A 15,813-nucleotide genomic window follows, 5' to 3' on the forward strand; every position below is an offset into this window, starting at 1 on the left:
AGCTAGGGAGCTAAAAAAGGCCATATTCTCATGCCCAATTCCAGATATTCTGAAATCAGTAGATTAAGGGAAAGGCCTAGAGATGTATATTTTTACTTACAAGAAATTCTGATAATATCTTGTCTTACAAATATAATTTGTTAAGTTTGGAGGGCACTATAGGAACCATAGCCCATTCTAAACTAAATTTTATATGTATAATTTATACATAAAACGAATCTATTTCATTGTCATTTTTACATGTCCATATCATCAGAACTGTGTTCCTTCTGTAATTTGCTAAAATTATGAATGAATGAATAAATAAATAAATAAATAATCGAATATCTTGAAGTGTAATGCAATGGATAAGAAAAGTAAACAAAAATAAGACAAATTGATTTCAGTTCCCAACTCTGGCATTTATTTACTGTAAGATCACTGGAAGTCACTCAGCTTCTTGGACTTTAGTTAGTGCCTGCCTCATGGTAGGTATTTGATAAATGTTTGTTGAATTAAAAATGCATATATGAACTTCAATTTATTCATCTGCAAAATGATGTTTAAATATCAACTCTGATAATCTCTTAAATTTTTTGAAGATAAATGAAATACTTGGGAAAATTATCCATACAGTGCTGTTAGGTCTTATATTTATATAAGCGCATAAATGGTTGACTAAATAAAAGTAGAAGAGCAATATGATAAAGGTAGGAGCAACCATAATATAATTCCATGGTTCCATGATTAAGGGCTTATTCTCTTCATTCTTCTCTTGGGGAAGAGCAAATGCTGCTTAGAGTGGTGGTTGTAGCAAGCAACAGACAGTATTTTAAAAGACCTTTGTAAATGTTTAAAAGTTTGCGATAGAAATCTATCTCCTAAATCATTTAAGCACTGTGAGACATATCTAAGAGATTTAAAATGCAAGTAATAGGAGAAAATTAACAAGGGGAGTTGTATCTTTGTATATTAAAAGGATTCCTTGAGTCCCTGGCAAGATTAACAGGCAAAGTCCAATACTTGGACATACCTTAAATTCCAAGTGCAGAAAAACAATTGTAACTTTTTAAGCAGGGAAAAGAAAATGAAAAAATTTGCTCTGAATGTGATTTTTCTTATACAACAATGGAAATTAGAAGACAGTTGAATAACATCTACTATCAAGAGAAGAAGATTATGATACAGTCAGGATATTCTTTATATTTATTGCTCAGGGAAAAGGCAGGCAATGTTAGATACACAAAGATTTAGAAAATATACCTTGCATGTGTCCTATATGAGGAAAATACAGGAAAAAAGAAAAGGCAACTGAATGAGAACAGGGATCTCAAGAAAAGGATTATAAGAGGAAAAAAACGGAGATGGGTAAATGTGTGCGTGTTTATGTAAATGTAACAAAATATTATACATTTTGTTATATTTTATATATGTATTTGTATATGTGTACAGATATATACATCTATACAAATATATATATAGAATATAACAAAAATATAAAATACAGATTGTCATATTTCATGAAAGGCCGAAGTTCTGTTATTTGGAGTTTATAAGAAGCACACCTACAACAATATCAAAAAAAAGTTAAGATGAAAAACATAACAATAACAGTCAAATGCATGCAAAACAGAACCATTAATATACATAGTATTTCTATAACTTTTGAAGTGAGATATAACCAAAAATGGGAAAATTACTTGTATCTGTATTAGAAGTCACACTGGTACAATATAAAAACTCTCCTCTCCTTATTGCATGATTGCTAGAATTGGTATTAAATTTCAAGAAAGAATAAAAGGTTAGAAACTATTTTTGATACCTTTTTGTGAGAGGCTTGAATGGCTTGTTTGAAGGCAGAATTATGGTTGATATTTTCACTTCTCGTGGAGGAGTAAAAAATTGGTACACTGAAAGAGCTCCCCCCCTGACTTGAAAAGGAGCCTTGTTGATTTTCATTGTGTCCAAGAGAAGTTAAATCTTTGTAGAAATCTGTTTTCAAATCATCTTCTGCAGTTTCTACCTGGAGAAAAATCCATGTAAAATAAAATGTAATTTAGGAAATACTGGAGCTACTTGTGGATATCTAATGAAAAGATTTACTTATTTATGCACTCAGCCAATATTTATTGAGGACACATTTTGCTAGAGAACAAAGAATAGTGTTAGTTCCTGCACTGAGGAGTTATAGTTTAGTTAGAGAGAGGGATAATCACAAACACTTAATATGGTAAGTATTGTGTGGCCAGTGGAATCCCAGAGGAAATATAAGACCCTGAGAGGCAATATCAGGAAACCCTCCCTCAAGGAAATGCCACCTAAGCTGAGACTTAACAGGGTGATAAGCAGTGAGGGTTATTTTTTATTATGCCTGTGATTTTGATGCAGTGTGCAATCTAACTAAGATACCTTTCAGTCCTGACAACTGGGCTTGTTCTTTATAACCAAGTCGTCCCGCCTTGTTTCATACTTATTCAAGAGATGAGTCTGACTTTAGGATCACAGTTTCTGAGGTTGGGTTTCCATTGCCTGCTACCAAAGCCCCCAGTGATGCTCAACTCTTGATTGACCTTCGTGTTAGTCATTACGCTGTTTACAACTACTCTAATCTCTTTCCGGGCACATAAAAAGCATGCATTTCCCTACTCTCTTTGGCCAATGAAATGTAAACATAAATGATATCTGTCACTTTAAGAGTTGATGGGCAATACGTCACGTTCCCTTTTTTTTTTTTTCTTTTTTGCAATTCATCGTGGAAGGATGTGTCAAAGCAGAATCCCTTAAGTCTCTTGCTTTCTAAAGGACTATTATGAGTAGAAAGTACAGTATGAGTGAAACTGTTTTAAGACACTGACATCTTAGTATTGATATTGCAGTGTAACCTCACTTACCCTGATTGATAAAATGCTGGGTCTGGTGTCTGTATTCCATCATCTATCCTGTAGTTTTTCTAAGGTCTTCTAACTCCCTGCCCAGTTGCCTTCTCTTCCCTTCATGAGCCTCTTTAATCTTTGTGTACCAGAGAGCCCATTATTTCATCTATCTTCATAAGTTACAACACTACAAAAGAAGGGAAGTGAGATGCCTGCTATTTCTCCTCCTCTATTGTTTTCAGTAAGGTATAGCTTAGGTTTACACAGCTGCCTGCTAAGGCATGCCTAAAGAATGAAGTTATACAGAGATCAGTTAAAAGAAAACCAATAGCGGCAGGGCGCAGTGGCTCAAGCCTGTAATCCCAGCACTTTGGGAGGCTGAGACGGGCGGATCATGAGGTCAGGAGATCGAGACCATCCTGGCTAACACAGTGAAACCTCGTCTCTACTAAAAATACAAAAAACTAGCCAGGCGAGGTGGCGGGCGCCTGTAGTCCCAGCTACTCGGGAGGCTGAGGCAGGAGAATGGCGTGAACCCGGGAGGCAGAGCTTGCAATGAGCTGAGATCCGGCCACTGTACTCCAGCCCGGGCGGCAGAGCCAGACTCCGTCTCAAAAAAAAAAAAGAAAAGAAAAGAAAACCAATAGCTCGTGACCTTGACTCTAGTCATTCCCAAATTTTTGTTTGAAGAAATACTATTATGACCTTCTTCAGCCATATCACTATGACTTCAGCCATACCACTATGGTGTAGAGTTAAAGATTAGCTCAGGTAGCTTCCTAAGGCTGGACAAATCTTAGAGCTACATTGATAAGAAAATGAGTTTAATCTGCTGTAAAAGAATTTTCAGGCTGTATTTCCTCATGTAACTTGTTATCCAGGCTTGCGTTATCAAACTTTGTGGGTTAACCCGTTGATCTGTTAGTAAATGTTTAACAGCTAGCTCTCTGGGAAGGGGAAGAAAGCCCTGATTTACTATAACATTTGCTTTTTCCATTATGTATATATTACTACCATGGCTGATTTCAAGCTACCTATGTGATGTCCTGAATTCATACTTGGGAAGAGATGCACAGTAGCAAATTACAAAGTATTTTCAAAATACAGATCCAATAGATGTAAATAACCTCTAGAGCATGGGTAATGGTAAAATGTAGCAAAATAATTGAAAAGTGATCAGTTTTTAGTAATTATAACCTTTGTTTTTAGTACGTTTACCTGTGAGATAATATATTTGATACTCAATAATGACTGTTTTGACCAACAAATATATGAAAAAATGCTCATCATCAATAATCATCAGAGAAATGCAAATCAAAGCCACAATGAGATACCATCTCACACCAGTCAGGATGACTAGTATTAAAAAGTCATAAAAACAACAGATGTTGGCCAGGCTGTGGAGAAAAGGAATGGAAATACACTGTTGGTGGGAATGTAAATTAGTTCAGCCACTGTGAAAAGCACTTTGGATATTTTTCAAAGAACTTAAAACAGAACCACCATTTGACCCAGCAATCTCATTCCTGGGTACATATCCAAAAGAAAACAAATTGTTCTACCAAAAAGTCACATGCACTTGCATGTTTATTACAGTACTATTCGCAATAGCAAAGACATAGAATTAACCGAGGTGCCAATCAGCAGTGGATTGGATAAAGATAATGTGGCACTATGTGCCATGGAATACTAGCAGCCATAAAAAAGAACAAAATCATGTCCTTTGCAGCAACACGAATACAGCTGGAGATCATGATCCTAAGCAAATTAACACAGGAACAGAAAAACAAATACTACATGTTTTCACTTATAAGTGAGAGCTAAACGTCGGGGACTCATGGACATAAAGATGGCGACAACAGACACTGGGGTCTACTAGAAGGGAGGGGGCAAGAGTTGAAAACCTGCTGGGTCCTCTGCCCAGTACCTGGGTAAAGGTATCATTTGTACCCCCAACCTCAGCATCACACCATAAACCCAGGTGACAAACTTGCACATGTATTCCCTGAATCTAAAATGAAAGTTGAAAAAGAAAAAAAAAGTCTATGTTTCATAATTGGATTCCAAAATTCCTGAAAATTTAACAGCTGACTCGTGAACTCAAAGAGCTGGCTCCAGCACATCCTTGTCTACCTTCATGGGGGATACATTTTAACTGATAGTTTATGAAGGTGCTCAGACTTTTAACCTACTGCGAGGAGTTTTAATGTCTTTCTTGATATACTATGTCTCATCTAACATAGGCCGCCCTCGACTATAAGAGCCAGAAGCCAGGAGTTCTTATTTTTCTGTGCCATTTATTTGCTGTATAACTCTGAGAAAGTTGTTTAACTTCAATAAGCCTAAATTTTCTTTTTTTTTTCTTCTTTTTTTTTTGAAACAGACTCTCATTCTTTCGCCCAGGCTGCAGTGCAGTGGCACGATCTCAGCTCACTGCAGCCTCCACCTCCCAGGTTCAAGCAATTCTCATGCCTCAGCCTCCTGAGTAGCTGGGACTACAGGTAGGCACCACCACGCCCGGCTAAGTTTTGTATTTTTAGTAGAGATGGGGTTTCACCATGTTGCCCAGAGTGGTCTTGAACTCCTGACTTCAAGTGATCTGCCCCACCTTGGCCTCCCAAAGAGCTGGGATTACAAGCGTGAGCCACCACACCCGGCCGAGCCTAAATTTTCTGTTAGTAATGTGGATGTAAACAATTTGCTACCTTTCTGGGGAGGTTGTTATGGGGATCAAATAAAGCAATATATGAAAGTACTTTGAAGACTCTGAAGTATCAGAGAAATATGAAGTGTTATCTAAGCCTCAATTTGCTCCAATCTCGTATACTTCCTTTAATTTGTTACTTGTAAAACTACATGAAATAGATGCTTGCTGAAAATGTAGGCAATATGCTTGTGTGAAATGATTGTATTTTGAAAGTAAGCTTGTGGATTGGTTGTTTTGGAACTAGAAAGCAACTTCCATCAGAACAATATTACATATAAATGTTTAGGTTTTAGCTCTGTCTACAAAGCCTGTTCAATACAATGCATCTCAAGAGCAGTATTATCAGTCTTCCCAGAGGTATTCAAATTTGACAGTTAGTTCCCAAAGACATTCCCCACCTATTAGTATATATTAGATGGTTTTAAATTGAGTGAATCGAATTGGGAAATGCCTGTATTTATATGTATATAAAGGTCTTTTTAAAGGAAGGATTAAATGACTTTTTGCTGAACTTATATTACCCATACAGTGGTTCTCAGAAATAATTACACCTTTTGAAATTCTCTCTAGCTTGTCAAATTTCTATGCATGAATGTTACCATTAAAACTGTGTATTTTCTGTTCTTATCACAATTTAAAAGAAGCAGATTACTCACTTTAGTGCAACGAGTATGGAGCACTTATGTGTAAAGCCTGGGTTAGATTCTGAGAGTAGGTAGTATGCTGCTCATTATAATTTACTAAAAGAAACAAATAAACCAAACCAACTAATAAAATAGGAAGAAAAGTAAGCAGAACTGTCTCATTAGACTGATTCATCATGATTTTTCTTATGAACCTCGCACTTAAAAAAAAAAGTCTATATTTTGTGGTTATCTAAGATAACTAACTAGGTTAGGAGAAAATCTGAAGAAATCAAACTGTTTATCTGTGTGGAGCTATTTTAGAGGTGAATACTCACTGGAGAAAGCATGGATTCGAAGCAGGAAAACCTGGTCTTGAATCTCAAATTCACTTCTTGCTAGCTGTTTGACTTCTGGAAAATTAGTTACCTTAGATTTTTCATCTGTAAATTCATGATAACATTGGCCTCACTGGGTGTGCATGGATAAAATACAAACACGTAACAGGTGATTAAAATTGTTCACTACCTTTTCATTCTGTCCCTTCATTCATCACTAATTTTGCATGAGAAATTTAGCTTATAATCACTGATAGTGTTGGAGTTGCCACCATGCTAGACTGTCATACCTCAAAGCCAACATTTTCCAGATTGGCCGGAACACGGTATGGATTACTTGTCCTACTGCTTTTGACAGTTTTACATATTCCTCCAGTGAAAGAGTTATCAAGGACTTCTCCTCTGGGCTCTCCTGCCAGAAAATGAAACCTAGAAACAAAGTAATTTTCAGGAATTCAACAGATGTAGAGCAATCTTTAAAATTTATCTTAGTTACATGAAAGGAATTCCTCTTCTAAACATTTTTGACTGAAGACAAATGACTTGCAGGAACTCCACACACCCTCGCTTTTTTTCCCCTCGTCCATAGTGAGGCATACAAGGGAGCTGGAAAGCCCAAACTCAGCTTTTCTGGCTCTATTAGGTTCTCCTATTCAACTTACTTAATTGTTCTTGGCTTTCAACTTACAATAACAGCTGGATTTATACTTTTTTATGACTTACAATGCCAGCGCAAAGTTTGGAAGCAGATTATGAAATAAGTTATTATATAATAAATGCCATTCCGGGTCCACTTCTTTCTGAGTGGAATTCTAATAGAGCGCTCATAATAAAATAGTAACAGCAATATTTTAATGGAATTGTACTAATATTATAGTTTTGCTAATAACTGACTATAATATTTAAAATATTTTTTATTTAACAAATGCTTACATACTATTTACTATAAGCCAAGCAATAGTAAGTGCTTTAAAATATTAACTTAGTTAAGTGCTTTACTAAGTAACTTATATTTATTATAACCATGTGATGTAGATATAATTATTATACCTGTTTTACAAATGAGGACATTGAGGCACATAGAGGTTAATTAGCTTAGCATAAATCAAGTATTTAAGAGATTATTTTGTTATAGATTAAAAAAACTTCTCCAAGATGCTAATACTTTTCCAAATTCTAAGAGATATCAATATGTATTCTGTGAAAAAAGTAGTTTTTTTGTCAAACAGTTTGGTAATGCTATATTATATAGATTATAAAAATTGTTTTCTACAGGTGATGTCACAGACTTAAAAACATAAATTTTCAGTCTCCAAATACATTTGACCAAATAACCTTGTCTTTCATAGAACACATAGTATAGTTCTCCAGAATATTACTGGAAAATTCCATGTAGCAGAAGGAATAGCACCAATGACCTTCCTTTCTCATGACCCTTCAGTACAACCATCCTTTCTGATAGTTGCAGGGGCTCAAGGGAACTCTAAACATCCTCAAGAACGTCATCTACCACTTACATGTCTGTTTCCCTTGTACTTCTATAGCATTAACTCACAAGACAAAATGTACCTGAAAGGCACCACTTTTACCAGAAGCTGAAATATTAAATTTTGTAACTATCACAAAGATCTGAAAAAAAGACAAATAGATTCATCCATTTGTGAGGGAATCAAGAAGCAGTTCACTATGTGAGGCTTTTGTGATCTGCTATTAGACATTTTGATTTAAAGTAGAAAATTTGATCATTTACTCAGGTACTTCTAACCAATGGACACAATAGTTTATATCAAAGAGGAGCAAGGATAATTTGAAAAGTTGTAAAGTGATGTTAGAATACTGAAAAGAAAGTAAAGCTAATATAAATACTTGTAAATTCTCTACCAGTAAAATTGTGCTAATGTAAAAATACACACACACACACACACACACACACACACAGCTTTTAAGTTTCTGAAATGGTTTCTTCATTTGAAAATGGAGCTAATTGCTTTTTTATAGTAGTTGTGGAAATTAATAGTGATTAGCACAGGCCTGGTCTGCCCTATGAGAGGAAACAACACATACTAACTCTCCGAATTTTTCCATCAGGGAAAGTATATTTTAATTTTATTAAAAGGTTGCATACTAAATTCAAAAGTAACTGCTTGCAGAAACAAAATCAACAAACAAAAATCAAATGTATTTCCATACAAATAGCAATGAACAATCCAAAAATACAATTAAAGAAAATTCCATTTCTAATAGCTTCTCAAAGAATAAAATTCTCAGGTATTTATTTAACAAAAGAAGTCTAAGACTCATATACTGAAAAGTATAAACAATGTTGAAAGATATTAAGTGAAATGTGAATGAATAGAAAGACATTCGATATTAATGGATTGGCAGAATTTCTATTGTTAAGATAGCTGTACTTCCCAAATTGATCTATAGATTCAAGACAATCATTATCAAACTCTCAGCTGCCTTTTTTTTGGTAAACATTCACAACCCAATTCTAAAATTCAAAAGATCCAGAACAGCCTAGACAATCTGGAGAAAGAAGGACAAAGTTCGAGGAATTACCTTCCTGATACACAATTTACTTCAATATTAGGGTAATCAAGACAGTGTGGTAGTACTGGCGTGAGGATAGATGGACATATAGACCAATGGAGCAGAATTACATCTAGAAATAAACCCATACATTTATGGTCAATTAATTTTCAACAAGGGTGCCAAGACGGTTCAATGAGGGAAAATAGTCCTAAATAAATGCTGCTGTAATGACCTAATAGCTATATTGCAAATGAATGAAATTGGGCCCCTTTCTCACATAATGTGAAAAAAAATTAATCAAAATACATAATAGAACCTAAATTTAAGAGCTAAAACTATAGAACTTTTAGAAGACAATATAGGACTAAGTGTCTGTGATCTCCGGTAAGGCAAATCCTTCTTAGATATGACATTAAAAGCACATTCAACAAAAGAAGAAATAAATATGTTGAACTTCACCAGAATTAAAAACTTTAGCGCTTTAAAGGACACCAAGAAAAAAGCGAAAATACAACTCATATAAGGGGAGAAAATATTTCCAAATCACATATCTAATGAGGAACTTACACCCAGCATATACAAAAAATGCTTGGAACTAAATAATAAAAAACAAATTACTCAATTAAACAATGAGCAACTAATTTGAGTATCTAAATATGTATTTCTTTAAAAAATATGAAAATGACTAATAAGCATATGAAAAAACACTTAATGTTATTACTCATTAGGAAATACAAATCAAAACTGCAATAAGATACCATTTCATAGCCATTAGAATAGCTTTAACCAAAAGATGAACAGAAACAGTTTTGATGAAGGTGTGGACAAGTTGATTTTCAATCATGTAACTGGGGGAAATGAAAAATGGTGCAGCCATTTTGGAAAATAGTTGGGAGTTCTTAAAAAATTAAACATATGATTACCATAAGACCCTGCAATTCCATTCCTAAGTATATATGTGAGAGAATTGAAAATATATATCAACGCAAAAACTTGAGCATGAATGTTCATAGCAGTGTTACTTGTACTAGTCAAAGTAGGAACAAATCAAATGTTCATTAGCTGATGAATGAATCAACACAATGTGATAGAATGATACAATGGGTTGTTATTCTCTCATACAGTGGAATGAAGTATAAACATATGCTTTATATGGGTGATTTTTAAAATTATGTTTTTAAAAATTGTCACATAATTGTACATATTTATGGGGTAGGTAGTGATGTTTAGATACATACAATGTATAGTAATAAAAGCAGGGTAATTCATCACCTCAAATATATAATTTGTTTGTGTTGGGAACATTCAAAATTCTCTCTTCTAGGTATTTGAAAATATGTACTAAATTATTAACTATAGTCACCCACAATGCTATAGAACACTAGAATTTATTCCTCTTATCTAGCTGTAATTTTGTAACTTGTAACCAGCATCTTCCCATCCTCCCCTTCCCCTACTCTTTCCAGTCTCTTGCAACCCTTATTCTACTCTACTTCTATGACATGAACTTTTTCATGAAGTTTCTACGTGTGAGTGAGAACATGTAGTATTTATGTTTTTGTTTCTGGCTTATTTCACTTAATATCTTCCAGGCTCATCCATGTTTCTCCAGCGACAAGGTTTCATTCTATTTTATGGTTGAATAGTATTCCATGTTGTATATGTACCATGTTTTCTTTATCCATTCATCTGTTGATGGACACTTAGACTGATTCCATATCTTGGTTCCTGTGAACAGTGCTGCAAATAAACGCGGAAGTGCAGATACCTGTTCAGTATACCGATTTCCTTTGCTTTGGATGTATGCCCAGTAGTGGGATTGCTGGATCATATGACAGTGCTGTTTGTAGTTTTTTGAGGAATCTCCATACTAGTCTCCATAAGAGCTACATTAGTTTACAATCTCACCAACAGTGTATGAGTTTCCTTTTCTCCACATCCTTTCCAGCATTTGTTATTTTTTGTCTGTTTGATACCAGTCATTTCAACAGTGGTGAAATGATACCTCATTGTAGTTTTGATTTTTATTTCCCCGATGATTAGTGATGTTGAACATTTTAAAATATATTTGTTGGACATTTTTATGTCTCCTTTTGGTAAATGTCTTATTAAGTTCACTGGTGAACTTAATCCATTAAATTGGATTATTTATTTTTGCTGTTGAGTTGAGTTCCTTATATATCCTGGATATTAACTCCTTGTCAGATGAATAGTCAGCAAATACTTTTTTCCACTCTGTATGTTGTCTTTTCACTCTGTTATTGTTTCCTCTGCTGTACAAAAAGCTTTTTAGTTTGATATAATCCCATTTGTCTATTTTTGCTTTGTTGCTTCTGCTTTTGAGGTCTTTTTCATAAAATGTTTTCTCACATCAACGTTCTAAGGGTTTTCCCTTATATTTTTCTCTAATAGTTCAATAGCTCTGGAATTTTACATGTAAATCTTTAATCTATTTGGAGTTGATTTTTGTACAGCGTGAGTGGTGGGGGTCTAGTTTCATTCTTCTGCATATGGATATCTAGTTTTTCCAGCACCATTAATTAAAGAGATTCTTGTTTCCCCAGTGCATGGTCTTGGCACCTTTGTCAAAACTCAGTTGGTTGCAAATACATGGCTTTGTTTCTGGATTCTGTATTCGATTCCATTGGTCTATGTGTCTGTTTTTATGCCCATAGTATGCTGCTTGGGTTACCATAGCTTTGTAATATGTAACACATGTTACAAGTATATTTTGAAATGTGATAGTGTGATCCCTTTGGCTTTTTTTTTTTTTTTTTTTTAAACAAGGTCTCTGTGTGTTGCCCAGGCTGGAGTGGAGTGACATGATCTCCGCTCACTGCAACCTCCACCTTCTGGGTTCAAGCGATTCTCTTGCCTCAGCCTCCCAAGTAGCTGGGACTGCAGGCACCCGCCACCATGCCTGGCTAATTTTTGTATTTTTAGTAGAGATGGGGTTTCACCATGTTGGCCAGACTGGTCTTGAACTCCTGAACTTGTGATCCACCCACCTCGGCCTCCCAAAGTGCTGGGATTACAGGCATGAGCCAACACTCCTGGCCTGTTCTTTTTGTTCAAGATTGCTTTGGCTATTAAGGGTTTTTTGTGGTTCCATATGAATTTTAGAGCTTTGTTTCTTTTCTGTAAAACATGCCACTGGTGTTTTAATAGGGATTACCTTGAACTTGTAATTTCCAAACTCATTCTTTGGACAGTTGAGTCACTTTAACGTATTAATATTCCAGTCTATAAAAACATGATGCCTTCCCATTTCTTATGTGTCCTCTTCAAGTTCCTTCATCAGTGTTTTGCAGAGATCTTTCACCTCCTTGGTTAAATCTATTCCTAGGTATTTTTTTTATATAGCTATTATAGATTGCTTTCTTGATTTCTTTTCCCTCTAGCTCGTGGTAATATATAGAAATGCTACAGATTTTTGTATATTGATTTTGTATCCTGCAACTTTACTGAATTCATTTATCATTTCTAGGGCTTTTTTCTTTTTTGGTGGAATATTTAGGATTCTCTTTATATAAGATGATGTCATCTACAAACAGGGACAATTTGACTTACTCCTTTCCAATTTGGATCCATTTGTTTCTTTTCCTTGCCTAATTGCTCTAGCTCAGACTTACAGGACTATGCTGAATAACAGTGGTAAGAGCAGGTATCCTTGTCTTATTCCAGTTCTTGGAGGAAAAGTTTCCAACTTTTCTCTATCCAGTATGATGCTAGCTCTGGGCCTGCCATATGTGGCCTTTATTGTGTTAAATTTTTTTCTATTTCTAATTTTTGAGAGTTTTTATCATGAAAATATGTTGAATTTTATCAAATACTTTTCCCGCAACATTGAGGTGATCAGATGTTTTTTTCTCTCTGTTGATGTGATGACATTATTGATTTGAATATTTTGAACCATCCTTGCATCTCTGGATTAAATGCTATTTAATCATAGTGGATATCTGGGATGTACTGTGGGGTTCTGTTTGCTACTATTTTATTGAAGATTTTTGCATCAGGGATGTTGACCTGTAGTAGATTTGTTGTTGCTGTTGTTGCATCTTTATCTGGTTTTGGTATCAGGGTTATACTAGTGTTGTAGAATGAGTTTGGAAAAGTTCCCTTTCGATTTTTGGGGATATCTTGATAATAATTGGTATTAGTTCTTACAAAATTTGGTAGAATTCAGCAGTGAAATCATCCAGTCCTGGGCTTTTCTTTGCTGGGAGAATTTTTATTATTGATTTAATCTCATTATTCACAATTGGTCTGTTTTCTATTTCTTCTTGATTCAATCTTAGTAAGTTTTTTTTTGTATCCAGGAATTTATGTATTTCTTTTAGATTTTCAAATTTGTTGGCATATTGCTGTTTATAATAGTCTTCAATGATCCTTTGTATTTCTGTAGTACCAATTGTGAGTATATGGATGAATCTTAAAAACATTATGCTAAGTGCAAAAAGGCAGACACAGGCTGCATTTTGTATAATCCCATTTTTATGAAATGTCTAGAATACACAAATCTACATGAACAGAAGGTGAATTAGTGGTTTCCTAGGGTTAGGAGTCAGGTAGAAGGGGGAAAGAAATGAAGCTTGATATCTAATATGTACAAACGTTTTATTTTGAGTATGTTGAAAACATTCTAAAATTATATAATGGTGATGGTTATATAAGTCTGTGAATATGCTAAAGATGATTGAATTAGACACTTTCAATGGGTGAATTGTATGGCATGCAAATTACATCTCAATAAGGCTGGTTTTTGTTTGTTTTGTTTTTGTTTTTTTTTGAGACGGAGTCTCACTCTGTCGCCGGGGCTGGAGTGCAGTGGCCGGATCTCAGCTCACTGCAAGCTCCGCCTCCCGGGTTCACGCCATTCTCCTGCCTCAGCCTCCGGAGTAGCTGGGACTACAGGCGCCCGCCACCTTGCCCGGCTAGTTTTTTGTATTTTTTAGTAGAGACGGGGTTTCACAGTGTTAGCCAGGATGGTCTCGATCTCCTGACCTCGTGATCCGCCCGTCTCGGCCTCCCAAAGTGCTGGGATTACAGGCTTGAGCCACCGCGCCCGGCCAATAAGGCTGTTTTTTTTAAAATGAGTGAATTCTGTGGGTTGTCTAAGATGCATATTATATTCAAATAGCTGAAAGCATAACAGTGAGGACTAAAAAACTATTGACTTTATGCTGCTTTACACTATGTACTTATGTTTGTCACAAGCGAAAAAGAGCGTGAGAAAAATGGCTTTCAGGTCACGAGGAATCTACGAAGGTGACCAGCTATTTGTGGAGAACCTGAAGATAGGATTTTATGGAGGTATTTCCAGCAGACCATGCCTGAGAAATCTTTTAGGAGCTAAGTAAGCTATGAAGAAATTTTCCGTTATATTCTTTCCTTCCCCATCTCAAGTTGTTGATATTGATTTAAAATAATTTAGTGTTTCACATACAGTGTTGTTTCTAAAGTGCATTGATCTAAACTGATTTATGTGTCATACTTTGTAACTTTTTGAATATAACTAGAAATATATAAATCAAAAATATATACTTGTGTGTATGCATGAATTTTCACATATATATGTGTGTGATCCCTACTCACAGGTCTCAGTATTTTGCCACATAGATGAATGTGTCCTTTCAACTGTGTGTGTATCAATACACACACTAAGCCTGAGTGAAAACAAATAGCATGCTATTATTGCCTGATTCTTGCTTCATATTTAGGACTTAGTGACTGATGTTGGCAATGTAGAAATTTTTATATCTCTTGTTAAAATTTTTCATGGAGAAGTATCATTTAAAAAGAAGGACAGCCACTCAGGGAGCTATTTTTTTTGTGGTTAGAAATATGTTGGGGAGCAGGATATAGAGGAGAGGCAGAGATTCTAAGGCCAGCAGATTAGAACAAGATTACAGTAAGCAATTCTCAAAACTCTCAGTCCCTGGGGAGGCAAGGAGAGGACTGGTTGTCCTGAGCCAGCAGGCTTTGCTCATTTCTGAGAATCACTAGGACAACAGCTCTGGTTGTCAGAGGGCCACATGGTCCTTCAGCCAAAGTACACATAGCATGTGGTCCTCCCCATCTGTAACTCTAGAGTTTAGATCAACTGAACAAAAGGGTGATTTTGTAATGTCACCCTTCATCAGTCAGAACATTAGAAGATGTGATTATCAGTGGGAGTTTTTGGCTGACGTTTTATTGTAGGCAAACCAAGAGAAGTAAACCATTTCTGCACATGGATAAGAACATGTTGTTGAAGCACTTTAATCAAAATCAGCACTAATTAGAAATTCTTAGGACAGAACCTCACATCAGTTTATAGTCATCCAACATATAGTTGAGGAAACCGAGGCCCAGCGTTGTTAAATAACTCAGCTGTGGTGTAGTGAGATAATGTAGAACTGGTTCTAGTTCTACATTAGAACCAGCTGAGTTATTTAGAACCCAGCTCCTCTTACTTTCAGGCTAGTGGTTTTTCTGTTTTACTGTTGTCCTTGGGTTTGGTTCAATATTTTCTGGGTTTTATTCTAAATCAAATGAGGTTGTATTTGCAATTGTGGCTGTTTGTTTTTGTGCCTCGAGGTTTCATATTATGCAACTCTGGCAACATTAAGTGAAGATTCTAATTTTTAAAAGTCCAGCATGAAGCAATAGAAATTGATAGCAAACTTCTGCCTTCTGGCCAAACATTTAAGAGGGGTTTGTTTATTACGTAAAGGGAAGAGGATAGATTATCTTTACTGGTTTTTCTTATGTTTCAA

General features: G+C 35.4%; 1 protein-coding gene across 1 annotated transcript in view; it reads right to left on the reverse strand.

Moving 5' to 3' along the window:
• Window positions 1-15,813, reverse strand: part of C6 (complement C6) — a 78,361-nt gene that overhangs the window by 43,989 nt on the left and 18,559 nt on the right. The window contains 2 exon segments of the mRNA XM_033179456.1: window positions 1,802-2,002; window positions 6,811-6,949. Coding sequence (XP_033035347.1) covers window positions 1,802-2,002; window positions 6,811-6,949 — 340 coding nt within the window.

Source organism: Trachypithecus francoisi, unplaced genomic scaffold, assembly GCF_009764315.1.
Source record: "Trachypithecus francoisi isolate TF-2019V2 unplaced genomic scaffold, Tfra_2.0 Lachesis_group2, whole genome shotgun sequence".
NCBI lineage: Eukaryota > Metazoa > Chordata > Mammalia > Primates > Cercopithecidae > Trachypithecus > Trachypithecus francoisi.